Source organism: Agelaius phoeniceus, chromosome Z, assembly GCF_051311805.1.
Source record: "Agelaius phoeniceus isolate bAgePho1 chromosome Z, bAgePho1.hap1, whole genome shotgun sequence".
Taxonomy (NCBI): domain Eukaryota; kingdom Metazoa; phylum Chordata; class Aves; order Passeriformes; family Icteridae; genus Agelaius; species Agelaius phoeniceus.
In genome coordinates, this window is record NC_135303.1 from 85,214,412 (window position 1) to 85,241,731 (window position 27,320).

At 57.0% G+C, this 27,320-nt stretch overlaps 1 protein-coding gene across 5 annotated transcripts; it reads right to left on the reverse strand.

Moving 5' to 3' along the window:
* Window positions 1-1,083: 1,083 nt before the first annotated feature.
* IL11RA (interleukin 11 receptor subunit alpha) lies at window positions 1,084-26,337 on the reverse strand. Of its 5 annotated transcripts, XR_013180014.1 has the most exons (14): window positions 26,181-26,336; window positions 8,426-8,525; window positions 8,026-8,086; window positions 7,752-7,918; window positions 7,469-7,583; window positions 6,600-6,632; window positions 5,633-5,796; window positions 5,326-5,489; window positions 5,081-5,222; window positions 4,557-4,652; window positions 4,276-4,375; window positions 3,566-3,645; window positions 1,649-3,449; window positions 1,084-1,552 (listed from the first exon to the last, which is right to left on the reverse strand). XR_013180014.1 is itself a non-coding variant. In XM_077171742.1 (13 exons), exons 2-13 carry the CDS (start codon window positions 8,523-8,525, stop codon window positions 3,433-3,435), a joined length of 1,239 nt encoding a protein of 412 aa, XP_077027857.1. In that variant the 5' UTR covers window positions 26,181-26,336; the 3' UTR covers window positions 1,084-3,432. The 5 variants fall into 5 exon arrangements, 4 of the variants coding, with proteins under 4 accessions (XP_077027857.1, XP_077027859.1, XP_077027858.1 ...); XM_077171742.1 differs by having other exon boundaries at window positions 1,084-3,449; XM_077171744.1 differs by lacking the exon at window positions 26,181-26,336 and adding an exon at window positions 13,440-13,651 and having other exon boundaries at window positions 1,084-3,449.
* Between the last annotated feature and the right edge of the window lie 983 nt (window positions 26,338-27,320).

Genomic DNA, 27,320 nt, shown 5'->3' on the forward strand with positions numbered 1-27,320 from the left:
TTCCTCCCTCTGACAACTGATCCACGCATCCATATACACATCTGCATGTCTGCTTCCCTCAATCCATGCATCCTCCTTCCCTCCCTCCCTGCTGAACCACTGACTGTGTATGTACCCTTTGCTCTCTGCATCCTCTCATGGCGCATATAGATAGATGTATGTTTCATGGCTCTTCTGCTGAAGCTGCCTTTCCTTCTTTCCCTGGCTCAGGATTTGGCACAGAAGGAAGCAGGAGCAGCCATGAGAGGTAAGTTGAGACTGTTTTGCTTCACAGTCCTGTGCAACTCGCCTCCTCCCCTGCAAAATGCGGGCTGATCCTGGCAGCGAGGGAGGGAGAGGAGGAGGCTAATCCTGAGGGCTAGCTCAGAAATTTGGCAGGGCTGGTGGCAGTCAAACAGCCCAGGCAGTGCTGCACAACCGCCCACAACCAGTGCCCTGCTGCATGGCTTCTGCCAAAGCTATGGATTTCCCAAACAAGCCCCTGCCTGAGACATGATCTGGTTGCCCTGTGCTGGATGGAGACAATGGATATGGATGCCTGCGTGTCTCAGCGCTGGGGACCTTCCCCGGTGGGGAGCATTGGATGATGGAAATTTTTCAAACCAAGTATATCCCAGGCCATGTTCTCCTGCACTTTTTTTTTCCTGCCGGGCTTGGGCTGGTCCCTATTCCATGCCAGGAAGCTGGACCCATCCCTGCCTCATGTGGATTCTGTCCATGGGCTGCTTTGACCTGGCACATTCTCAGCATCTCCAGGCCTGGCTTGTACCAGCTCCCCTGGCGATCTTGGCACAGCATCCACCCTGGGGTGGGTGGGATACGGCAGCAAAGGCAAGTTTGGATGTGCCTCTGCCTACTTGGGGCAGGGTGCGTCCAGGCAGGGCTCCAGCCTGCAGCAGGAAGCCTCCTGCTCACTCAGCAGCTGTGTGAGCCACCAGGGAGCCCAAGCCCAGAGGAAGTGCCCTGGCCCCACAGTGGGACAGGGAGGTGCCGGCACTGGGACTGGTCTCATGGTCCCTTCCTGTTTTTCTTCTCCACAGCTTGAAGACAAAGTTGATTTTGGCATCTGGATCCCTCTCCTTTATTCCAGATTGCTGCTCACCCCAGCCCTCCCCTTGCATCTTCTCAGTCCACTGGAAAGCCCTGTTTGCCCACGTCCAGCACCAGTGCATCCTCCCCTTTGGCAATGGGGAGGGCAGCACCCGGCACCAGGCATCTTTATTCCCCAAAGCACAGGATTTGCTGCTTCCTTTGGGTCCCCAAGGCTTGTGTGTCACATCTACAGGCTGCTGGGGTAGGGAGCTGAGCCATGGGACATCCCAGCAGGAAGCTGCAGTGCAGGCATGCAGGACTTTGTGGTGGCGTGCAGACTCCCTGTCTGCTCTTGGTATCTCAGCTGCCAAATGGATGGCAGGTCATGCCTCCTGACATCAGAGAGGAAAGGGGTCACACTCCAGGGCCATGGGCAGCAGGATGCAGTGATGAGGACCAGATGTGCCTCTCCTGGGCACCAGAATTGGGTGTCCCTATTGCCTGGCCAGGCAAGCCCCACCTAAGGAAGGGAACACAGGGCTTGGCACACAGGGACAACAGACCTATGGGTTCCCCAGAGAGCAGCAACAAACTTCTATTTGGAGCATGCATGGACCTTCTGGAGTTTAAAAGCAGGCAGATTACAGGGGCCAGAGCTGCTGTCTCCCATTTTCTGGCTGCTGTGCTGCTACATCTCAAGCAGGCATCAGTCTCCAAACCAATACCAGACGCTAGGAAATTACTAAGTTGTTTGCCAACACTGGAGCCACAGCTATGGGATGCACATCACCTGTGTTCTACAGCATCTCTGGACAACCACTGCCTTGATCCCTTCCACAGTGGCAGAGGATTGTGACCTGGTGGTGATAAGAGGAGGTTTCCAATGGTGAAGGCTGCCCATGCCATGCTGGGGACTGAGAAGAGACCATGACATGACAAGGGTGACTGTGTGACACATCAGAATGGGTGTTGGTTGGGCTGGGTGCTGGGGACCAGAGCACAGCAGATGATGGCAGTGTGATACAGCTGGAGCTGACAAACCATGGGATACACCTGGGAGAGGTGATGTGGCTGCTGAGCCTGGAAGTCCAGGCAAGATCTGGACTTGGTGACTTGCCTTACCTGGCCTGTGGAGAGCTCTGCTCTGGTGCAGGGACAGTGCCATGCCAGCAGCACACTGCAGACAGAGGGCTGACCCCCATCTCCCTCACTCAGTGTCTGTGCTCGTGAGGGACAGTGAGGGGCTGCAACCCCACAAAGCCAAGCATGGAGAGCCCTCATGACCCCACAACCAGGGCACCCAGTGAGAGCAGCAGCGAGCCTGTGGGCACACAACACATTGCAAAAGGCACAGCCTGCCCCAGCTCCCTCCAACACAGCCCACACAAGGACCTGTTGTGGCTGCCCCAGTCCAGGCTCCCTCTGCATCGTGGGTTCATGGGCAGCCCCAGGACCCAGGTGGGTCCCCATCCTGCACTGGCTCTGCTCCCCCTGCTCCACACATTGCTGCTGTCTGAATTTCCCCCCAGCTCCATCTGGATCTCGTTGGGCTGCTGGCACGGAGCACTGGGATCTGGAGGTGCCAACACATGGAAACCATTAGAGGGGCTGGGTCGAGGTGCAGCAAGGGGGCCACATGCAGAGCAAGGGGGCTGTGCAGAGGGTCCTGTCTCAGCTGTCATGCTGGTGAGGGCAGGGGAGATGTCCCACACAGCTGCCTGTCTGCATCCTCTTCTGGCACTTAGCCTCGGCATGGGTCTCCCTCAGCCGCTGCACGCACCTGGGGAGAGGGCTGAACAGTTTGGGAGGCAGCCCTGCTGCCTGTGCACCTCCTGCAAGGACCATTCCCAAGCTGGCACTCACCCTTCCCTTGGCCCAGCATCACCTGCACAGGGGTTTTGCCTGGACAGTGCCAATGATAGCATTGGCATATCCCCTTTATTGGCATCTCTGCTCCATCCAGCCACAGCACGGGGGATTGGGGCAGAGGGAAGGGGCAGGGGGTGTTCTCTTCTGCCTGCTGGTGGCTGGTGGGGGGTGACAGGCAGGGATCAGCACCCCACTGATGCCTGGCACCCCCGGAGCCTACACCCATGGTCCCCCTCAGCACTAGGCAGTGCAGTGGGGCTGGCTCAGTCTCTTATCCCCATTGGTTTAGCAGCGCTCAGAGGTGGAGCTGGCCTGTCACCCTGAGCCTGAAGTGACTCCAGCTGGCTCCTGGTGGGCCCAGGCAGTCCAAGGCAGAGCCTCTCTCCTTAGGATCCATCCTGCAACCCCGGGGTGTTGGGGGCTCCGGCAATGTCCACAGCTGTGGAGGCGTGGGCTCCTTGGGGCCAGCAGTGGCATCAAGTCCCACGCGTGGGCAAGTGGGTGCAGGGAGCAGGGATCGGCCAGGGCTCACTACAGGATCTGAGCTTCTGCCAAGAGAGAGGACAGGGGGTCAGGGGGGACACTCGAGACACTGACCTGCCCCATGCTCCACATTTCCCACCCCACATTTCCCCCCCATTCCCCACCCTGCACCCCGACTCACTTGGTAGTGCCTTCAAGTGGGTGGCAGCAACCAAAAAGCTGGGTTTGGTCTTGTCCTTGCCTTGTTTCCTCACCCGGAGCCTGGGGATGAGAGCAATGGTGGCTGAAGACCCCAAGCAGCCTCCCTGAGCATCAGGATTGCCCAGATTCTCAGGGATCCTGCTGTGTTTCCATCCAACTGTGCCCAGCTGTGCCCAGCTCAGCTTAACCTCTCCAGTGGGTCAGCTCCAGGGCTACAGCAGGAACTGGTCACCAGATAGAACAGGACTGGGATGGGAACAGAGACTGATAGCAGAGCCAGAGCATGGCAGGGAGATCCCATGGTGGTGGGATGAGAGGGGACCTGGGGACAGGATTCCCAGGGAGCAAAGGCACATGGAGGGACGTCTGTGCTAACTCTGGATTGTGAGACTCTCCAGCAGGGGCCTTTGGGAGGATATTAGAAGGAGCAGCATCGTGAGGGGATTCAGAGAAAGGTCCCTTGAATAGAAAGAGCCCAGGCAGGTTGGGCAGTAATGGATGTGCTGGGAAGAGGCACTGGTGAGGCACAGGGGCAAGGGGAGCATAAACCACCCTACAGGGCATCAGTGGGTGTGTTTTGGCAGGGACACCAGAGCAGGGCTGGGGGATTACAGGGCACTCCATGCTGAGGGTTCAGGATGGGATGGGGACAACAATTATACAGCCCCTCCTTCTCCAAACCCAGCCTACCAGATGAGGATGGTGATGACAAGAACGGCAGCCAGGATGAAGAAGGCAAAGATCCCAAGGGACACCAGGACGGCCATCTTCTCCAAGGGGTCACTGCCATCTGGGACAGAGAGACTGTCACAGCTGAGGGATGTCACAGTCCCCAGCACCTGGGGGACCCTATGGCAAGCTCCTGGACACTCCCACAGCCCAGGCACACATGGGCTTGGGGCAAGAGACCCTTCCCATTGCTCTCAGCAGCACACATGGCCCTCCTGCCCACCACCCCTAGCTCTACTCACTGATGGGCTCAGGGTTGGGAGCCTGGGAGGGCTCCTCAGCCAGGCTCTCCAGTCTGGCATCTGTAGTGGTTTCTTCACTTGCTGTGGAGGCCAGGTCTGGAAGGACAGAAGGGATGGAAACACTCACCAAAAGCATTTGCAGCACCCCAGGGACCCACAGAGAGAAGTGTGGAAGGGTGTCTTTGTGTCCCAGAGGTCCCACAAGCCCAAGGGTGCCACTGAGGTGCTAATGGTGCTTTGGAAGCCCCTCTCTGTCCCAAGCCTGTGGGGGGCAATCCCAAAATGGCATCAGTGCAGCTGCAGACTGACATGGTCTGGGAGATTTGGGGAGTTTTGTCCTCCTGCAGCTCTGCCTCCCAACCTTCAGTGGTCCTGGAGTTGAGACTCACTCTGGTTGATCTTTGGGGGAATGAGTGCCATGGGGAAGGGACTGAAGAGGGGAAGTTCAGAGTTCTGGAGGGACTTTGGGGAGGGATGGCACAATGTGGTTGGCTGCTGGAGGCTGCAGCCTGTCCTTCTCTCACCTCTGACTGGCGTTGCCCGGGCCTCAGCACTCCACTCGCTCCAATTCCCCGCATCCAGGAAATCTTTGGCACTGACTTGGACCACGTGCTCCAGCCCGGCGAAGGCATCCGTGATAACCTCTGACAGATTCACTGTCTCTACCTGTGCCAGGCAGAGGGGAGCTGTGGGGCAGGCAGGGGCACCTCTCCCTGGCCCCATGCACTCCCTGCTCCTGTGCTGGCCCTGCCTTCTCTTGCACACTCACCACGGACCAGGAACGGTGGATGACGGGTCGGTACTGGAGCCGAAACCGTAGCTGGAAGTGGGGTTCCTTTGGCCAGGAGGAAGGGTACTTCCAGCTCACATGGAGCCGCCGTGGGGCCAGGGGGATGGGCTCCACCACCAAGCCCTCTGGAGGGTCTGGCTTAACTGTGTGGGAAAGGTCAGGAAGCCCTTGTCACCCCACACTGCCATGCACAGGGTTCCCTGCTGTCACCCACAGGTAACTGCCCAGGGATGGACAAACAATGGGACGGATGGGTGGATGGATGGATGGACGGATGGGGACTCACTGATGGCCTGCATGGTGACATCAAGAAGGCGGTAGCTGAAGCCCAGGGGGTTCACCTCAGTGATGTTTAGGCGGTAGGAGCTCCAGAATTCTGACCTGTGGACGGTGCAGGTGCCGGGGTGGGACGGATCCTGCAGGCACAGCCCCACGTGCCCGTTCTTGTTCCTGCAGACAGGGAGGCACACTGGTGACATGTCCTACCCTCCCACCATGCAGAGTTTCCAAACGCTGCCAAGGAGGTGCCATGGAAGACCCTCATGCCAGGACCCTTGTGGAGGAGGCAGCCTGTCACAGACATGTTTTATGAAAAATCCTCTCCTTAGGATTTTTTCTCCTGAGAAGCCGAGAGGCCTCAGGAACAAAATGTGAACAATGATTATCAGCTGCTGTGGAGTGCAACAGGTGCATCTGTGATTGGTCTCATGTAGTTGTTTCTAATTAATGGCCAATCACAGTCAGCTGGCTCGCACTCTCTGTCCGAGACACAAGCCTTTGTTATCATTCCTTCTTTTTCTATTCTTAGCTGGCCTTCTGATGAAATCCTTTCTTCTATTCATTTAGTATAATTTTAATACAATATATATCATAAAATAATAAATCAAGCCTTCTGAAACATGGAGTCAGATCCTTGTCTCTTCCCTCATCCTGGGACCCCTGCAAACACCATCACATTAGCCCCTCAGGCTCAGCTGCACTCATCCTTCCAGAGTCTGGCATATCCCTCTGAGCATGACAGAAGGGACCCTCATCCCAGCTCCACACTCTGCCTGGGAAGGTCCCTCCCTGAGGCAAACCCTTCTCCCTGAGGCAAACCCTTCTCCCAGACTCCCAGGGTAGCTGGGAAGTAGCTGGCTCCCTGATGGGGACCCCCAGCTCTTGCTTTAGGGTCCGTGCTGAAGACAGCAGCAGAGCCTTTGGGATAGGGGCCAGTCCCCAGGGAGCAGGAGCAGGGTGGGAGTCAGTCCTACCTCCGCTTTTCTTCGCCTGTCAGGGATTTCTTCCTGCCATGGAGACAGATGGAAAAGCAGATGATTAGGATGAGGGGGCAGCACAAAGTGAACCCCACCATGACCCAGAGGAGGGACAGGAGCAAAGCAGAGCCCCACACTCCCATGCTGACACACACATGTGACAGCATGGGGGAAAGAGCCAGAATCATGTCCAGCTCTTCCAGTGAACGGCCTGGCAGCAAGAGCTGGCAATCCCAGGGAAAAGAAATGGGACACCCTTCCCTGCCTGGGATTTCATCACACAGAAGCAAAGGCACTGATAAAAGCAGCTCCCCAGAGCCTGGCTTCACCCTCCCCCTGAAGCCTGCCAAATCCCATGCTTCCACTCCCCCTCCCTGTGGAGCCCCTCATGCTCCTCTCAGCCCCCTCCCCACCAAGCCCTCGGCTCCTGCAGCTTTCAGCAGGGCTGTGCTTTATGAGCTCCATTGGACTTCAAAGCCGCCCACTAATTTGGCTTGCAGGGATAATTAGAAGCAGCAATGCTGTCAGGGCTCCTTTCATCCCAAAGCATGCCGGAGTGTGGAGGCTTGCAGATGACCTGCTTCTCTTTTATTGCCCCTCTGGTGCTGGCAGAGCTGTCAGCAGGGAGGGAGCCTGCCTGTGTCAGCCCCTCAGTGCTGCTGAGACCCCCACTGAAAGCAAGCAAAGGCTTGGTGCTCTGCTGACCCCAAAACAGGACCTGCTCTGGGGTGCAGTGTGGTCCTTGGGGCAGGAGGTGAACCCAGGGCATGTGTGGGATGGCCTGATGGATCCAGTGGTTATCCTTGGCTGTGACCCAGAGCTCACACCATAACAAGCCCATTCCATGCCCTGTGGAGATACTTCACCTGTATGTGGTGATGTATCTGGTGGGAAGGAAGGTCTCCACACTGGAGGTCCAGGAGCAAGAGAAATTCTCATAGTCAGATGCTCTGCAGGACACAAAGGGAACTCCAGGCAGGTCTAGGGTCCAGGAGAAACAGCAGTCAGTGAAGAGTCCCCCATCCCACATCCCTTCCAGCACACAGGGATGCCTGTGCCAACACCGAGCCCCCTTCTGGCAATGCCCCGGCAGGGCTGCAGGCACCACGCTCCCCCTGGAACAGCCCAGCTCACAGGCATGCTACTCACGCCCCAGACGCAGGGACACGGAGTGCAGGAGGCTGCCGTCCTCGCTGTGGCAGCTGTATGTGCCCCCGAGGGCCGGGCTGGCACTCGGCAGCACCAGGGATCCCTGCTGGATCACTGAGCCCTCCGGCAGCGCCGCGGCGCCCGCTCGCCTCCATCGCACTGCTGAGCTGGGGAGGAGAGACCAGGCGGGATAAGAGAGAGGACAGGCATGCCCAGCCCACCCTGTAAACCATCCCACTGGATAGATCCCTTGATGTGCACGGAAAAGACTTACCTGGCACGGGCACCGGGGCATGACAGGGTCACGTCTGTCCCCAGCTGTCCATACTGCACGCCTGGAGGGACACACGTCCCCAGATGGGTGTTAGCACTCCATACCACCCCACAACAGGCCTGGGGACGCAGCTGGGGAGCCCCTGGGGCTGTATCCCACACACAGTGGGCACTGGCTATGGGGTCTGGCTGCATGCAGGTACCACCACAGGGTAAGGACTAGTCCCACTTGGGGCTGGGCAATGAGCAGAAACACAGGTTGGCCATCACTGTAGGATGTAGGGCTGTGTTTCACGTGGCCCTGGTAGGTCTGTTCCTGTCTGGGGGAAATGGGGTCCCCGCAGGGTCCTCATGGGACATGGGGAGGGGTGCTGTATGGGGGCACTTGGCGGGGGTCTCACCTTCCTCTCCCCAGTCTTCAGGGATAGCAAAGGAGGCTGATGCCAGGGCTGCTGCGAGGAACACCATCACCCTGCCCAGGCTTGGGATGGAACTGTGCATCTGGAGGAGGCAGACAAGGGGAGGAGAGAGTGTTATTCCCTGCAATGGGGCAGCTGATACAGTCCACAGCCCACAGTATTCCTGCAGGGCCTTGGATCCTGCATTTTCCTCTCATCTCATCCCATCCTGCTGGGGACAGAACAGGGACTGAACCCCGGGACCCCAGCTGGGACATCTGGCAGTGTCTGTGCCACAGTCACAGCTGGTTCCTGGCTGCTGAGCAGTCCCCATGCCTGGGGCAGGGATGCAGGGGGCAAACAATGGCCAGGAGCTTAGGGCTGTGTGGGTTGGGGGGATTAAGGGTTCTTTGCCATTGCAATCCTGTGCTGGGAGCCTTGGCTGGCTCCCAACCCCAGGGTGGTCCAGAGACCTGTGCATGTGCTGCTGGGGTGGGAAGGGACCAAGGAGAAATTCTGGCCTGTATTTACATGGCAGGTGACAGCAATCAGATGTAAACAGGCTCACAGAGCTGGGGAGAGCAGGGCTGTGATAGCTCAGGTTGTACCAAGTCTCACATCACTGCCCATGCCTGCAACCCCTGTGAGGCTGGTCCAGGTAAGGCTCCATCTGGGGGAGAATGGGGCTGAAATCCCTTCCTCACACTCAGTGATCAGCAGTGAGAGGGGCAGGGGATGCAGGGTTAGAGATGTACACCCTTTCCATCCCAACCTACACCACTGTGGGCGCATCAGCCAGTGCCACCCTGGCCAACACAGCCAGTGTTGCCCTGTCTGCCCCACCACCATCACTCTGTCCATCACAGCCAGCAGTGCTCTGTGACATCCACGCCATCCAGCACTCTTTCTGTGCCAGCCAGCACTACCTAAAGCATCCAGAGCCACCTGCAGAGTCCTGCATCAGCAGGACATATCAGCCAGTGTCACCCTCACCATCCCAGCCCCATCTGTGCCCCATCACCCCAGGGCATCTGCCCTGGCAAACATCACACTGTCCCTACCAGGAGTGCCACACAACCTCTGTCAGTCAGAAATGAATGATTTCTCCCTAGAAAACTCCCCTGCCCACCCCTCACAACTGGACTGGCCTGTTTATTTACACCCACACTGCTGGGCTCTGCTCCCAACTGCAGGCAGGGGCTGAGGGCACATAAGGCAGGGAGCTCCCTGCCAGCCCCAAGAGCAGGCATAAATCTGTAGGCATAAATCTGTGTCCCCCTGGGTTGAACAGCTGAGGGATTGGAGGGAGGGATGCTCCAGCCCAGCAAAGACACCCCAGAGCAGCAGCCAGCTCCCCTCCTGTGGCTGACTGTCCGTGGCCACAGACCAAACCGCCTGGCAAAGGAAGCAAGAGCTACAAGGCAATCTGCTGCAGGGGGGAAGGCGTGTGGCACCCCACATCAACCCCGCTCTGAGCATGCCAGGCAGCCTCAAACACAAGCCCCAAATGTAAATAATTTCATGAGACTGTCATAAGCTTTTCCTACCAAACCACCCTAGAAATGTTCCCAAGAAATATCAGTCAAAAAGTCTCTGCCAAAACTATGCTGGTAAGTAACTGGGAACATTTGGCCTGAAAGTAAAATATTTTGGTGATGGAAAAAAAAAAAAAGAAGAAGATGAAAATGAGTGTATTTTTTCTTAAAAGCAGAGACCAAAAATAACTCCAAAAACCACGTGGGCTAGAGTGAAGGAATAGTTCTGGGGGGAGGAGGAAGGGGAGTGGGTGTGTGTGTGTATGTCAGGAAGAAGAGAGAGTGTGTTAATATAGAGAGAGAAAAACAGCTTTAAAAGAAAATAATTTCTTCTCATGACCACCCTGGTTTTTCATTCAAACACTGCAGAGGGTATCCAGCCCCTCTCCATAATGACCCTGGTGGTTAAGTCTGGCTACCCAGACCCCAACCCTAATGGTCCCTAACTCTTACCCTAAACTTAACCCTAAGACTGCTCATCCTGATGGCCAGTCCTCATCTTCCACCCTTCATTACCCTTTGTCCCAGGGTGCTCCCAGAGCTCCCCATCCTCACCCTAGCACCCCAAGAGCTCCCCTGCCTCAGAGGGGCCCCCTGCAGTGTGAGAAGGCAGCACTGAGCCCCTCCAGACATGCTGACTCAGTAAATGACCCACATGAGCACTGCCAAAAACTATCCCTGGGGACACTGCAGAATCACTGCAGAGAGAAGGAGCAAGCCCTTTCTTGCTTGCCCAAAGGCCAAAAACAAAAGGGGAAAGAGCCACAGAACCAGAGAAGACCAGAGCCCTCGTGGGCCCCAGGTGCAGAAGCAGGGCAGGGGGCCAGGTGCTACAAGACAGCCTGGCCAGAAAGGATCCCCTTATTTTCTGCCACCAAAGTCCCTGGCCAAGGGAAAAAGAGGCGTGCAAATAACCACGAGCATGTGAGTGGCCAAGCCTACCTTCCTTGGAGGCTCCACACCCCCACAGATGGGCACACAGGCAGAGAAAACATCCCTTGATGCTTGCACCAGCAGTGACACATTCTGGGGACACAGAGTCCCGGCACAGTGGTCCTGGAGCCGAGCCGGGACAGAGGGAACAATCAGAGCTTTTCTTCTTCCCCTCATGCTAATCCTGGCCAGAGAGATGCCTGCCGGCAGCCCAGGCTGGGTGACATCCCCTTGCCACAGCCAGGGCAGAGGGACCCAGCTCAGCCTGGAGGTGTGGCTTGGTCCTGGTGGGAAGGGCAGCAGTGCTGGACCCTGCTCCCTCAGCACAGGATGCTCTTGTCACTGGCATGGCCAGGGTGACCAGGCAGCTCTGGCACCCGTGGGTGGGAGCCAGAAAGGCAAGGTTTCACTCTCCATACCTCCCTGATCCTGCTGTTCTGCTGGGCACCATCTGAGCTCATGGTTTTTGGGCAGCGGTGCGGAGAAATGCTGACATAAGCCCCTTCCTGCATGCAATCTGAAGTGCTGTAAGCCAAAACTTCCCTCAAAAATCATGACCATGTGCACCGACACCAATGCCCACGTTGGATGTGACAGCTCCCTTGGCATAGCTGATCTGTGCCATGCCCTGCTGTGGCCTGGCAAAGCCCAGCACAGATTCCTGGGGGAAGCCAACTTTCCATTGTGCTCAGGGCTTTGAAAGACATTGGGTTTTGTTTTCTTAGGTTTTTGTTGTTGGGTTTTTTCCTTTTCTTTTTTTTTTTCTTCATTTGAAGTTGCTCTTCAAAGCAAATGGGCTGCACACAGAACTGGGGTGATGGGGACAGGGAGGGACAGAAGCAGATGAAACTGTGCCTCAAGGCTGCAGATGGCAGCGTGAAGACTTGGGATGCTCCCCACTGAGCACAGAAACCTGGGGTGCCTCTTAACCTCTTCCTAGGGTGGTCAGGGGCAGCATTGCTGCAACAGAGATATGGCAAATGACCCAAGAGCACTTGGCAGCTCTGCCTACCCTGTGCCAGGCCTTGGTGGGAGTCACCCACCTGCAAAAAGCAATGGGCAGAGGCCCAAAGCTGGCTCTAATGCCCCAGAGATGGCACCCTTCTGAGCATCCCCTGAGCTGGGGAAGCATCCCTGGCCCCGTGCTACAAACTCTCCTGTCTGCCAGTGATTGCTGCACGAAGAATGTCCTATGCTGAGATGCAGAATACCACAGCAATTCCCCTCTCCTTATTTCCCTGTGGGGAAATGTGCCTCTGGAGCTGTGCCTTGCTAATCCCTCTGTACCTGACAGGCCTGCAGAAGCACCATGCCTCGCTTTGAGGAGCCATGGAATGGTCTGAGTAGGTCCCTGTGGCTGCTGATCTGCCCAGGGCCCTGCAATCACCCCATCCCTGCAGCACTGTTGACTTCCACCATCACTGCATGAACGTGTGCCTGTGAGCATCAACCCCACTGCTGGATGGTTCCCTGCAACAGCCACCCCTGTCCCCCAGATGCTGCTGGCACCCTCCCTGGGTGCCCAGAGAAAGCCCAGCAGTGGCTGCTGGGGGGAACCATGTCCCCCACCACCACCAGGGCCATGCACAGTCTCCAGGACTACCAGCAGCACCTCAGGCAATACCTTGCCCACTTGGTGGTGATGATCTGAGCACTGTCCCCAGTCCCTCACCCCAGTGCCTTGGGGACCTCAAAAAGGGCTGTTTTCCTCAGCACCATTTTGGTGGGGTGCATGGCCCCCCATGCCTGCTGGGGGGGGTACCACGCATGCTGGGCTGTGCCAGGACACACACATGCATAGCTGCAGCCAGTGCAATCCCAGTGCACTAGAATTACCCCAGTTAAACCAGTAAAACCAGTTGGAGTCTTTTCCTGTAAGGCCAGTGCAGTCCCATAAGACCTGTGCACAGTTTGAACATAGGACTAAACCCAGTACAGTCCTGATGCAGGGCTTAACTCAGGACAACCCAAATATTGGATTATACCCCACAGCCCAGAAGGAGAATTAAATTCCACCCAGCCCAGGGGGACAATTAAATCTGGTGCAGTCTAAATGTGTGGTTAAACTCAGCCCAGCCCAGGACTGGGGCTGAACTCAGCTCAGCGAAAATGTGAGGCTCAAACATGTGGTTATGCCATGTTAATGTGGGGTTAAATTCAGCACAGCTCAGGAGTGGAGCTGACCCACAGCTCAGCTCAAACACAGGGTTAACCTCAGCACAGGCCAGTCATGGGGTTACACAGTTCAAATGTGAGGCTAAACCAAATGCAACCCTGGCATAAGGTTAAGCCCAGCTAAGCCCAAACACAGGGATATTGTCCATACACCCAACATTGTCCAGGGAATCAGTTATCTCCACAGCCAGATACAATGCACATCTCCATCCAACCACACCAACCCCTTGGTGATACCCAGCTGACCCCAGCCCCGCTGGTGTCCAAAGCCAAGCCCAAACCCCTCCATAACCCAAGGGTCACCTCTCTCCTCTGTGGAGCCAGCAGCTGCCAGCAGTTCCGGGTGCTTGGGGCTTGGGGGGACCACTATACACCTCAGCCTGCCAGCAGCACCATGGAGGTCAGGCTCTGCTCCTTCCCCAGCCGGGAAACTCTCACCCCAACGCCCTGATTTCCGCTCTCCTCTGCTCCATCCTGCAGGAAGAGCTCTCTGGCTCCTGGTTGTAACTGGAGGCATCGGCAAGGGCCAGAACAGCGAGGGCTCTGTTAGCAGCCAGCAGCCCTGGCCCTGTGCCAGCTGGCAGCGCTTGCATTCCGAGGGGGGAGAGAAGGGGCGCCCCCCTCTCCATCCCCATCCCCACACTCCTCTCTCCAAAGCCACGTGCCAGAGGCATTCCTAAAAATAATCTCCCGGCTGTAAAGACACCTACCAGTGCTGTAGCTGCAGTGCTGGTGGGTTTCTTTACAGCTTGGAGATTATTTTTAGGGTGGAGGCATGGAAGTTGGTGGGAGGGGGTGCTGCATCCCCAGTGTCCTTGGCACACGGTTACAGGACAGGGATGGGCACAGTGCTGGATCTGGGGACAGGGGTGGGACCTGCCAGCAGAGAGCTTGGCCACCCTGTGATTACAGCAGGGTGGGAAAGGCTTTTCCTGTCCCAGGAACATTTTGGGATTTGGGACATTTTTCTGCTCCTGGGCTCAGCCCAGGCTGGCAGAGAATTAAGTGAGCACACAGCTCCCAGAATGGCAGAGCAGCCGGGCACCAGCCTGCATTCTGCTCCCCCGGGACCATCTGCACCTCCCAGAAAAAAGCTTCCCCATAAGCTGGCCCTGGAGCTGATACAAGAGCGCATGCATCCATAAATGCAGGGCACAGACACACATGTACATACCTGTGAACACCCCAGGCACACCCAGCTCCCTCTGATGCTCCTCATGAACTCCAGCCTGGGGCTGGGAACTCTGATCAGGAGCAGGGCCCCACAGCATCCCCCATAGGCGATGCTCCCCCTTCCCTCCCCCTGCTCCAAAGCTGGCTGGAGCCCAGGAGCCATCAGGCTCAGCTCCATCCCTGAGGCACGAAGGCGCATGGGTCAGCCAAAACGCAGCAGGGCCAAAATAAACAGCTCACCTTACACAAATGCTCCCCCAGCTAGCAATTTGCTGTCACTCCTTTTGCAAAACAAAATCCCTTTTGGGCAAGAGAAGGATTTCAGGAGTCATTAAGGACCACCTGGGCAGCCACATAAAGCCATCAGCAAGGGGTGGCCCAAATAAAGCCACCAGCAAAGGGTGTCCCATTAACCTCCTGTACACCCCCAGCAGAGTCCCTGTGGAAGAGGGGCAGGGGGATGGAAATTGCAGACCCCCAACAATGTGTGATGTGGGGATAATGGTGCCAGTCTCCTTCACCTGATGGGATAACCATGACCTGTCTTCTCCAAGCTTGGAGTCAATCCTACCTGCTTTCATAGAATCATTAAGGTTGGAACAGACCTCTAAGGTCATCAAATTTGCCACGTGGAGGCAGCGCAGGGGTGGCAGCTGGTTGTGAGGCACATGGCAGGAACAGAGGCTGGGAAAACTCCTCACTGGGGGCAGCATCCATGCCCCCACACCACACTTCTTCCCAAGCCAACTAGATGGCAGTGCCCAAGGCAAAAGGAGATGGAAACGTGGCAAAAAGTGGAAAGAAGGGGAGAACATGGGGGCTGCTGTACAGGGCCAGGGGATGGGGGCTGATCCTTACCTAAGTTGAGAAGGTTGGAAAAACACCGTCGGGCTCGTATTTTGCTAGGGGAAAAAAAACCTAGCCAAGTTCTGAAAGATTAAGTGTGATTGTATCCAAGAGGGGGAAAGCAGAGCCATGCAGTGAGTGTGCTGACACATCTCCTTCCCCAGTGCTGGAGAGAAGCCCCAGCCCCACTCGGGGCCAGTTCTGTTTACAGGCTCCTATTGTCTCTCTTTTTTCATTTGGATTCCCCCCCTCCAATGTTATAGTTCAGAGTAAACAAAAGCAAGCAGCCTCTCACTCCAAACATTTCAGCCATCCCAAACTTTCTCTGGAGGGGGGCTGCCCATGGAATTTTCCTCATCCAAAAGAATTTCGAAATGTTCCCGTTGCAGCCTGCTCTGACTGGAGGCCAGGACAGCTCTAAAATTCTTCACAAAATGTTTGAGCTGCCCTGTGCACTGCCACAGCTCCGGCTGTGCCCCAAAGCTCCCCTCATGCACAGAGAGATCCTCTGGCCTAGCCAGAGGGGAAGAGAGGCACATTCCAGCTTGTGTAATTCCCCACAGCTCATCCCATCCACCCGAAGTGAGACAGGAGGCCTTGGTGAGGCTGGATCCCACCTTTCTATTTTAAGCTGCCACTTCAGTTCTTATTGCTCCAAGTCAGCAGCGCCTGTGCAAAGTACTTGGGTGCGCTGGGGGGTGTGTGTGGCAATGCACCCCAAGAAAACACAGTACTGCCCTTGGCAGGCAGAGGGCAGAGGGTGCAGGGGTGCCAGAGCTCCTCCTGGGAGTGGTCAGTGGCACCTCGAGCACCAGGAGCGCTTTTTGCAGCGGTGATGTCTCTTTGGTGCTGCTGGGTGACCTAGGGCAGGTGGAGAAAGAAGGGATGGTGTGCTGATACATCCCCAAGGATGGAGTGGGAGCACAGCACTGTGCCCTGCACACCCCTGTTAGATGGTGTGTGGAAGGGAGGAAAAAATGGACTCCAGGATGAGCCACGTGCTGGGTGCCCGCTGAGTGTGCTGCTGCTCCTTGGCACACATCCTGCTGTCAGGGTATGCACCCTGGCCCCAGAGGAGGTGAACCAGAGACCCCCAACCAGAGACCCCCAACAGCTCTCTTGGCTTGGGCTGAGTACAGATATGAGGTGAAGCCCATGAGACCCTGGCATAAGGGTGCCAGCACTGCTCTGCTCGCTGGTAATGGGGGCACTGGAGGCAGATCCTGAAACAACTGGAAGGGGAAGAGCCCAGCTAAAAAGCCCCACAAAAAGCCAACAGTTGCAGGAAGTACCTAAAGCTCAGTCCAGCATGGATTTGGATGTCAATGCAAGCCACTGGAGTGGCCTGGCATGCTGATGTCCCTTGTCTGCTGTCCAGAACAGCCCCTGAATGGGTTTCATGGGTTTCCTGGTGGCCCTGTAGCGCAAAACACAACCCAGCATGCTGGGGAACCCCCACATCCTCCCTCCCTGGGCACATGCAGATTTTGAGGACTGCAACCCCTTGATGAACATGCTGTACTTCACCTCACGAAGGGCAAAACATTGCTGGTACCTGCTGCATCTCCCACCCACAGCATCCCACCCTGGTGGGCACAGAGCCCTGCGCCACCACAGCAGCACTGGCAGGGGAGAGATACCTCAGCTCCACGCCGGGCTGGAATCTTGCTGTGGGACAGGGCTCTGCCGGGTGCCCCTGCTGCCTCTGCACCATCTCCCTGCGCCGCCTCGTTGGGTTCTCCTCCTCCACGGAGGCTGCTCAGTGGTTTGGCGTGGGAGCGGTCCTACCCCCCCAACCCCAGCGGCCCCCTCCCCTATAAAGGGGCCAGGCAGAGGCTGTGTGGGGAGCAGAGCCCCCGACACAGCAGATGGGGTCTGTAAAGTGAGGCTCCCCCAGGTGTGTTTGCCTTGGCCGGGGCTCAAGCCCGTCCAATTAGAGCTATAGAAAACATATCTTACAAAAAAAAAAAAAAACGAGGGGGGAAAAATAATCCTCTCCCCTGCGCTGGGGCCCAGGGTTTGGCCGGGGTTTCTCGGCAGGCCAGGCGCAGGCGATGCAGGCTCTGCTGGCAGCAGCCCGGGGAGGGCGGGATGTTTGTGGATATTAAAATGCAGTCGTAAAGTAGAAGAAAAGGGCAGCCTTGTTTCAGAACGAGTCTCCGAGGCTTTCCCCTCTCCCGTCATGCTCGGCACCTGGCCGGCAGCACGAGCAGCTCCCCCTTCCCACAGCCCCCCCAGCCACCCCCAGCTCACCCAAGGGCAGAGGTGCTGTCAGTGAGACCCCATCCCTCACGGACTGAAACTCATTGTCTCCAGGAGGGAGAAGATTTGGGAGGGTCCCCCTCTAATGTTGACCCATATTGGGTCAACATTACAGCTGTGCTTCTGTAATATCCACCCCTGCACATCCCTTCCTTGTCACCCCCGCAACTCTCTGCTTTCCCTTGTGCACTGCCCTGCCTGCATGGAGCCAAGGCTGGCAGGCTCCAGCTCCTTGGCAGCAGCCACATGGCAGCACCACTGGTACTCCACTGGTTGGCCTCCCCCTGCCTCCCTGCTGAAGGAAAAATAAGCTGGATCGTCTTTTGGTCAAGACTTCAAATTATTCACAGGCACCCAACACCCTGTGCCCACGCAAAATAAGGGGGGCATAGCAGGGTCCCATGGGGTTCCTCCCATTCCCAGGGACCCCACAAACCTTTGGAGAAGCCCTCTCCATAGGCTATCTCCCTGAATCCATCCCTGAAGCAGGATGCTGCCTCTCCACAGCATCGCTTCTCTCTCCATGCTGCCATGTCCAGCTCTGGAAAGTCACAGCAGGAGGCCGGGAAGCAGTTGCAGGCATCAGCTCAGCGAGGGTGGCTCCATCCTGGCCCACCTGCTCAGCTGGAGATACCCAGCGCACATCTGGCTTCACCACTGCCTTCTGCCCCCCTTCCCAGCTTGGTAAGGAGGGGATTGCGAGCCTGGAAGGGCTCCCTCCCCCATCCCTCTCCCTTTGCCTGTCCAGGCTCTCCAGGCCCCCTGCCCCACGGGGTCCCGAGGCACATGGCACCCCCAGGCACGGCCCAAGTGACTAAGGCCCCGGCAAGCGAACCGGGCGAGCAGGGCCTGTCCCTTGGCCGCGCTCCCTCCCCGCAGTGGTGAAATCACGTCTGGAGAAAGCCCGGGGAGTGAGGCGCCGGGGCCCCCCCGCTGCTTCCCAGCGAGGATGCTCACTCCCCGCCCGCTGGCCGGCCGCCCCCGCTCTGCAAACCCCACAGCAGCCCAGCAAAGGGGTGCTCCCGGCAGCACAGCCTCATACCTCATCTCCTCCTCCTCCTCCTCCTCGCTCCGGATCCCATAGCAGCATCCCAGCTGTGGAAGTGGCTGTGAGAAGTGGAAACGCAGCAGCGAGCCCCAGATGCTCGTAAAAGCGCTCCCGGGGAGTGGGCAGGAACCTCTAATCTCCCTGTAAACCCGCCAGAGGCTGGGGGGCAATCGGGGATGGAGGGGATGGAGTGGATGCAAGGGATGGAGGGGATGGAGGGGGTGCCCCTCTCGCCGACACACCACCCCCTCCACGGCAGAGCCGGCTGGCTCATGGAAGGAGCTGGTGTCTCGGGCTGCCTGGGACCAGCAGAGGGGACAGCGAGGGACGGGCCACCAGCGCTCGGCCTCGACCTGTCACACGGCACGTGCCGGCTGCGACGGGGGGTGACTCATGCGGCTCTGGGAGCGCCTCCGCCGGCACGGGAGCGTGGCTCCGGGTTAGGGTTTAATGATCTGCCTTCCTCCGCAGCCCATGCTCTCGGCTCCCTGAAGCGCCACGGGGACCCCGGGAATGTCGTCCATCCCCCCCGCCCCTGGCCGGGGCTGCTGGCATGGAGCGAGCAGGGCTGCGGCGGGGAGCTGGCTGGGAGCACGCCGAGGCTGCAGCTGGGGGCTATAAAAAGCACGGCTGTGGTATGCAGCGAGGCACTGAGAGGGGAGTAAAATAAAATCAGGTGGTGGACGAGTCGGGTGCTTGCTTCTGCACCAGGCCTGGCGACGGCGCTGCTCCCCATCCCCCCTTCCCTGCTCCGTGCCCGGCTGACTCCCGGTGAGGCTGGGGCAGAGCGGGGAACGGGGATTTGGCAAAGGGTGGAAGATGCAGGGTTGGGCTGGCGGGGAGCGGAGGGGGTCAAGGCTGGGGAAACAATCGCTGGCTCTCGTACACGGGCTCCTGCTCGGGATGGAAGCAGTGCAGCCATCCCTGGTCCAGCTCGGAGACGCCTGATCCGGGCGCTCAGTCCTCTGGCAGCTCGCACCAGAGGATTAATCATGCGCTGATGGGGCAGCCAGAGCTGCCTTTGCCAGGAGGGAGCCCCACCATCCCCCAGCAACCAGATAGGGACCTCATCCAGAGGGGACAGTGACACCACAAGCTGGGTACAGAGAGGGCTCCCCTCGGGTCAGCAGGAGCTCTCTGCCCATGGACGTGCCGTGTTTGCACAAGTCTGAGCAAGGGAAGGTCAGATTAATTTTAAACCTGAATAAACAAGGAGAGAAGGCAATGCCAGAGCTCGCCCTTCTCAGTAGGGATGCCCAGCAGCAGAGCACAGCACCCGCAGCACAGCTCTGCCCTGCCCAGGGGTTCACATCCCCCTGAGAGAGCTGGAACAGACCCACAGCCAGGGGCCTCCCTTTTCCACAAGGAGCTCCCAGCTGAGTCAGTGTTGGCAGCAGGGAGAGTGGCTCCTGCCTGATTCTGCAAGATTCCTCTGGTCTCCACAGGAAAGCATCCACTCTGGGACCCCCACCTCACTGGGAACAGCACCAGGGCTCGCCTGTTCCCTGGCCACAATGCACAATGTGGTCTTGGGAACGAACAAGGAGGAGAAAAGAAAATAGTAAAATTGTTTGTAGGTCAAGAGGAAAATGAAAAAAAAGAAGTTTGTGTTTTTCATGCCAAAAGGAAAATGAAAACCAAAACATTTTGTTCTAAATGATAGGCCTTGTTTAGTTTTCAGTGGTTTTACTTTTTAAAAAAAGGTTTGAGTTAAATCGAGCTAAATTTGTCTTCCAAACATTACCTTGGGGCAGGGAATAAAATAAATTGGAAAAAAAAAAAAAAAGAAAGAAAGAAAGAATAAATCAAAACATCTCATTTGGAAAATGTCAAGAGTAAAACACGACGGCTTTTCCAGCCTGGGAGAACCGCAGCCGGGCGCTGAACCCAGCCTCAGTTCACAACTTGGGACAGCCCCCCCCCCGGAGCAACTTTTTTTCCCGGAAAATAAAGCAAGTACTGTGCTAATTGATGGCTGGCATGGCTTGTGTCCTGGGGCCTGTCTCCCATCAGGGATGCCCCCACTGCCCATGCCAGTCCCCAGGACCTGCTGGAGCGTGGAGAGGCCCTGTTACAATCAGCAGCCATGCGCATGAGCCGAATCTGAGCTGCGCTGCTCTCCAAAACTCCTCTTTAAATGTCTTTTCTATTAGGTCAGCATTCCTGCGTCGCCCAGGGAAGGTGGTTACGGCCGGCAGCCCGGCACACAGGCTCCTCCGTGCTTGCTGCTGGCTCTCCGACAGCAAGCAGCCTGCCCATGCTATTAAATTACTGAGAAAAATGGATCGTTTCACCAAAAATTAGGTGCAGGAACCTCTCACACAGTGGCAAGGCGAGCTGGTAATTGGAAATTCATAGAGCTGGCCGCAAATGCTGCCTCTGGCTCTGCTCCACCCTCCTCTGGTTGTGGTGAGGGATGGCAGAGAGGCATTTGCTGCCATCTCTGAAATGCTGCCACTGATGGAGATGCAGCAGCCACGTCGCCAGCAGCAATGTGAGGTCCCCCACATATCTTTGGAGGGTTAAATGATGCTGCACAGTTCCTCTGCCCTTGATAGGTGGGGAAAATAGGTGAAAAAAACTCTCAGAGACTTTTCCAGGCACTGGAGGAAGAAAGTTCTCCATTAACAGCTCACCATCAAGTATCCTACTGGGGACATGTCTCATGGGGACAAAGTTTGGGGATGCAGCAGGACATGCTGTGCCAGCACCATCCTATTCTTAGAGTAGCACTCCAGGGGTGCCTCCCCACAGACCTTGCCTTGCTCAAGTCCTTCATCTCTCCATCCCAGGCACAGTGTAAGCACCATTGCTGCTCCATCTGAGCTTGGGCATCTCACCATCCTCCCGGACCACTCTGAGCCCAAGCCTCAGTGCCTTGAGAGCTCAGAGCTCTCCAAGGCATCTTCAGGGCAAACCAGCCAGCTTGAGGAGCTGTCAGAGAACCCAGTGCATATCTGCAAAAAGCTGGGAAGCAGGAATGTGGATGCGCAGCAGATCAAGAGCTGTGTCAACAAGATACTCTGAGAGACCAGTCCCTTGACTGCTCCCTGTGCCAGCACAGGAAATGGAGGCACTCATCTTCCTTGCTATGTGCTCTGTTTTTTGTATGGTGAGGTGCAAGGACTATGGGCACAGTCCCAGCTGGAGAGGGGAAATGGAGCTAGGCACAGGAGGCCAGAGAAAACGGATGCCTCCCCTGGCACAGCCATGCTCCAGCCATGGAGCTGTAAAACTCAAAGCCAGGATGGGGTGGAGCAGCCTCAAGGGGGCCATGAAACAGCCCAGCGGGAGTCTTGCAGGAGCTAAAACAATCAAAAGCAGCCAAAGCACTGAGGAACCCCCGGGGTTGCGTGTTGGCCCTTGCAAGACAAGGATGGAGCAATAGCTGGTTGGGTCCACCAGCTCCTCCTAAGCCTTGAGGCCTCAGGCAAAACTCATGGAAAGCAAAGACTCCTGCAGACCTCCCCAGCAGCCGGGGGCTGGCCCTGGCCCTGTGAGGAAGTCTGGAGAGGTGCCAGCTGGCCCAGGCACCCTGCGTGACAGCGGCTTGTGCAAAACCACGCCGGGCCACTGGGCCAGGCCATCCCTGGAGACCTTTGCAGGGCTGTTGCAGCACAGCTGTTGTGAGCTCCGTCACAACACTGGCACGGCACTGGGCTGGACCACAATGAAGACCCTTCGTGACAGCCCTTTCTGGTTTTCCCTATCTATTTTTGCAGGAAGGTAAGGGCTGAACTACGCCTTTCATGATGTTACTGAGTTCAAAAGGGACCAATGCCCATGCCAACCTTCATCAAAAAGGGACTGGTGATGTGCCTTTGGGACTATTGGTCTGGCTAGGATGAAAGCCTTCTGTCCCAAAGGAAGGGGATGGTGAAAGCACAGGAAGGCGAAGGAAACAGCTGGACAGGCAGAGCCACACCAGCTCGGGGGCTCCAGGGATGCCGTGCCAGCCCTACTGCCTCCCACTTGCTCTTCTGTGAGCACATCCACACCCCTTAGGCTGCCAGCAGGATGGCAGGCAGCAGCCCTGAGCCCTGTCTGGAGCTCCCCAAGGTGGGATGACACTTAGCTACAGCTGAGCACAACACTCCTCAAAGTTAATGGGTCAGAAGACCCTCCCCAAACAGCTGCAGAGATGATGGTCCACCAAAGCTGGAAGATTCTTCCTTCCCTTCCTCCCCTCAGTGTGTGAGAAGCACTGGCCTCTCAACAAGGGTTGGCATGCCTTGTTTTCACTTTGGGAGGTGAAATAAACCAGAAGATGCCCAAATGATTTTATTTCCACCATAAGGATTTCATTAGATGGTGGAGCCTTGAACTTTCCCACCTCTCCCTATACAGCAATCTCTGCGAGTCCATAGCAATTTTCATTAGGCAGTTTCTATTTTGGCTTTCTCTGTACTGAGAGGAATGGACCAGAGCTGAGCAGCCTCTTGGGAGCCCCAGGCTGATTTCCAAAGTGCTTTCAGCATCCTCCCTTCTCCTGGCCAATGCAGTCTTGCCTGCATGCAGGCCATCACCACCTGCATGGGACAGCCCCATGTCCAACCTGTCAGATCTCCTGAGGTCCCTCTGGCCTCCTTGTCCTCTCCAAAAGCATCTTTAGGAAACACGTATGAGCAGGTGGATGTGATCTTCCCCTGCCCAGACACTTCCAAAATTCCTCAAGAGCCTTTTCAGCAACGATCAATGTCCGCTGCAGCAAGCCCAAGCTGTGCTGGTCAGATGTGACCAATGTGACCACAGTGAGCAGTCTGGGTAAGACAGAGGCAAATCAGGTCTTGACAGATTTCTTGTCTCTTTTTTGCTGGATGCCCCCAATTCAAGCACTGGAGAATTTTTTTGCCATGTCCCAGACTCATACCACTGTAGGGAAGGACTTGCACCTTCCAGCCCAGCCATCCACCTGTACTGAAGATCTTGGCAGATGCTCCAGGGGCTGCAGGTGCTGCGACCTTTCAAAAGAGCCTAAAGCTCACCCCATCCCACTGCCATGCCAGGGTGACTCAGTGACCTGGGAAGCAGTCAAACTTGAGAGATAATTCCTAATTACACACTGATCCCTGCAAACTTGCTACTAATCTCCAGAGGAATTTTTCTTTTTCCATGGAAATGGTCCATGGGAATCTGCTGTTGGAGAAGACTCAACCACAATTGCAAGGCATCTGCCCTTCCCCACCTTCATAACCTGGATGGGAGAAGAAAACCATTACTGGGAGGTGCAGAGAGATTTGCTGGTAGAAACTCAGGTCACAAGCTCATGACATCCCTGGCCAGAGAGATTTGGTGATTTTCACACATGCGATGCTGTGGTAACCACAGGAACACTTAGAAAAACCAAAAACTCTCTAAACATCCCAGCAAGCCAACTCAGACATCCCAGGGCTAATCCCTTATGCTGGCATTGTATCAGCATCCCAAATGCTGCTGAAGAGCCCATGTTTTGCCTATAGGGAAGAGCTCTCATACCATCCAAGCTCTGCCCTTGGCTGTATCTTGGGCAGGGGCAGGGCCACCCTCTTTCATGCCTAAACAAGAGGAGGGGAAACAAGCTGTGAGAGATGCAGAAATTTTCCAAAGGGAGAAAAAGCAGAGGCACAAGCCAGCACCTGCCCCTCCCGCGGGAAGCATCTCGCAAGGGGTTTTCCTCCAGAGCCAAACCCGCGGGAGAAGGGGAGGCAAGAATCCCTTGGCTTGCTTAGCCTAACAAGGAAGCTATAAATATAGCAGGGTAAACACCGGAGAGGGAGAAGAGGTCTTGAACTAAAAGCACAATGTTGGCACAAACCCACAGGGGAATAAGCTCTCCAGGAACACATTCGGCAGGAAACCAGAGGGAGGTTGAGGCCTGTGTGAGCAGGAAGAGCCTGGAGTTGCCTTTGAACAAGAGCAGGGTGGAAATAAAGGGTTTAAACTGAGTGCTCAGCTAGTTCACGGCAGGTGAGGACATCACGCACTGTTGCCATCCGTGAGGGTTTCCCCACTCAGGATGGTCCAGGTGAGCTGTGTGAGAAGGGCAGGAGAGGCAGGACACCTTCATGTGTGGGCTGCAGCTGTGGGGCCACCTCGGTGCCCACCCAGCATGACAGCTTCTGATAAGCCCAGCAGCTGCAAAGGGGAACTGCTGCTGCTGCTGCTGCCACGATGAAAACGGCAGGGAGACTCAGTGCGCCGTGAGTCATTCATTCATCCCTCACAAACAGGGCCTGCACTTGGCCAAGCATCCTCCTCCCCCCGCCTCTGGGACAGCTTGCTGGGACAGGGAAAAAGTGGCTTATTAGATATAATCAAGTCAAGTTTTCCCCTCCCTGTGAGGTTCCTCTTCCTGGAATAGGAAGCACAAGACCAGAACTGCTTTTCTTCCACCTTCCTGCAGGCTCTGCCATTAGCTGCACCCTCCAGGGAGCCCTCCCCACCACCCCACTGAACCCCACATACCCTGTTCACCCACTGCTGGTGACATTCAGCCCTGAGAACAACCCTGCTGTCACCAGTTTGACCCTGTCCCGCACCTCCAGTCCCACTTTGGCTGCCACGCTTGGTTTGCAGCTCTCTGGAGAGCACATATTGCCCCCTTTGTTTCTGCCCAAAAAGTGCCAGGTTGGTGGGGCAGAGGGTGTATAGCTGATGAGGGGGCATTGTGGCCATATCTCATCCTTGTCCCTACCACAGAAGGTCCTCGATCAGCTCCCAGCTCCCTCTGAAGACCCTTGCCCTGTGCCAGGCTGGGATGATGTGTGCCTCATGTCACTGCACACACCGTAACCTAGCTGTGACCTGCCCTCCTCTAAACAGGTAGAGTGCAAACACGCCACCTCCTCCTGCAAACACAACAGCCAGACGTGGGGCAGCCACCTCCTGGGACACAAGGAGCTTGGGCAGCCCCAGAAGTCTCAGCTCTGGCTATGCCACCAATGCCAGCAAGTCCAACACCATTTTGTGTGCATGACAACACATCTGTGAGCTGCTACAGCGCCGGGCATCTATGGGGACCAGGCACAAGGTGCCCTCAGGCCCCATCACAGTGGGGTCACCGTTGCTGACAGTGATGTCCAAGCCAAGCTCAGCCTCGTGGACACCTCTGACAGCCATCACCAGCCCTGAGGCAGAGCTTGGAGGGGACCTGGTGGGTGACACAGCCACCGGTGAGGGTGGTGGTGGGCACAGCCTGGGGCTGGCCACTCATGGGGCTGGCACGGGACAGAGAAGCTGGGATTGACACAGAATCCCGGGGCAAGGAGGGACAAGGCAGTCAGAGCCCTGCCAGCGCCCGCGCATGGGAAAGCGCCTCTCTCAGCGCCTCTCCTAATTGGGAGCAGCTTTTCCCTGGACCCCCCAGGAGAAGAGGGGGCCCTGCCAGGGGGACGCTTTGCCTGGCATTCCAGAAAACTCCCTTCAGACACAGTAGGGGTGTCCAAATCGGGAATGGTAGGGGGTGGTCTGTGGAGGCTGGGGAAGGGGCTCAAACATCCCAGCCCAGGAACATCAATCCCCCGAGCATCTCCGGGCAAGGCGGAGGCGCGGAGGGCGGAGAAGGGGGAGCAGCCCTGGGAACTCACAAGCAGCCGGGAGGGACCGGGAGGGCAAGTCCCTTGTCAGCTGCTTTGCGAGGGGACACAGACACGCAGACATCTACACACACACCCGCACAACTTTCTCCACCCGGGCAGCAAACAGCTCCGGGAGCTGCCTGACCGCAGCCGCGCGTCCCTCACCGCCAAGTCGGGGCGGCGGCCATTCGTTCCCCTCGGGGGCTGGGGACCGGGGGACTGTTCCCTACCTTCCTGCGTGGCGCCGCGGCTATGTGTCCATGGCGCTATGGGAGCGGGAGCCGGGCCGGCAGCGGGAGCGGGAGCGGGGCGCCCGCACCGGGCTGGCTGGGGCCGGTAGCGCAGGCGGTGCGAAGCCGCCGGGGCTGCCGCCGCCGCTCCATTGGAGCAGGGCTCTGCCAATCTGCCGCCACCACCCCGGGACGCTTCCTGCCTGTGAGCCGCCCCCCGGGACCGGGAGGGATCCGAATCCCGCGCCCACCGCTTGCCCGGGATAGGCGGTGCCCCCCGGGGCTCCCTCCCCGTGTCCGTCCGGCCGGAGCGCTGGGATGGGGATCCCACCGTGGCGCGCTGATGTGCGGTGCCCTCCGGGGCGCGGGTGTCCCCCCGAGGCTCAGGAACCCTCCCGAAGATGCACAGCCCTCCCCGGTGCTCTCGGGGGTCAGCATTCACCGTGACTGTCCCCTTCCCTGAATACTGGAGGAGTGGAGACAAGCAGGTCCTGCCTGTGACTCAGTTTCCCTTGCCCCTCGGCTGGCCATTTCTTTGGGGTTTATTGTTGTGGTGGTTTATTTGATGGGGAGCATGCAGGGTGAAATCTGGCCCTAGGGTTTGTGTCCCTGAGTTGAAGAAAAGGCTCATTCCTCCTCGCAGCTTGTGGTGTGTGTTTCATCCCTCTTTTGCAGGACACGTCCACCACCCAAGCTGCTTTCCCTTGGAAATGGGTTTTGTTTGCCATTTTATTGCAGTGAAAATTCTTAAGAGGAAAAACTATTTGTTGGAAGTGTGCAACAGGAAGCCAGCTGGTGAAGACCCACTGGGAGCTTTCCTCTCCGGTGGCACCTGAGGCCAGGTTTCCTTTGGGGTTTCCCCACGTGATGCCATCAAGGCTGGCACTGCTGGAGCCCTGGGATGCACCCAGTGTTTCCCTCCCCACATTGTCTCTGCCTGTGCAGAGATAATGGCCACATATTCCAGGAGTGTGCAGCATCCATGCAGCACTTCCCCTGCAAAATCAGAAGGCTTTCTAGGCTGGCAGAAGTCAACAGGGTCACAGGGTCCTTCTGCAACCCTACAGTGATCAACTGATCCTTGCCATATCCAGGCACATCCCTGAGCCCCTGAGATCCTGAGATCCTGAACCCCTGAAC

Excerpts from the sequence above, each read along its gene's own strand:
- IL11RA (XM_077171742.1), bottom strand. The coding sequence starts at position 8,525 with ATGCACAGTTCCATCCCAAGCCTGGGCAGGGTGATGGTGTTCCTCGCA. Across the intron at positions 6,633-7,468 it reads AGATACATCACCACATACAG|GAAGAAATCCCTGACAGGCG; the intron begins GTGAAGTATCTC and ends TCTCCATGGCAG. Across the intron at positions 4,376-4,556 it reads TCCCAACCCTGAGCCCATCA|ATGGCAGTGACCCCTTGGAG; the intron begins GTGAGTAGAGCT and ends TCTCTGTCCCAG.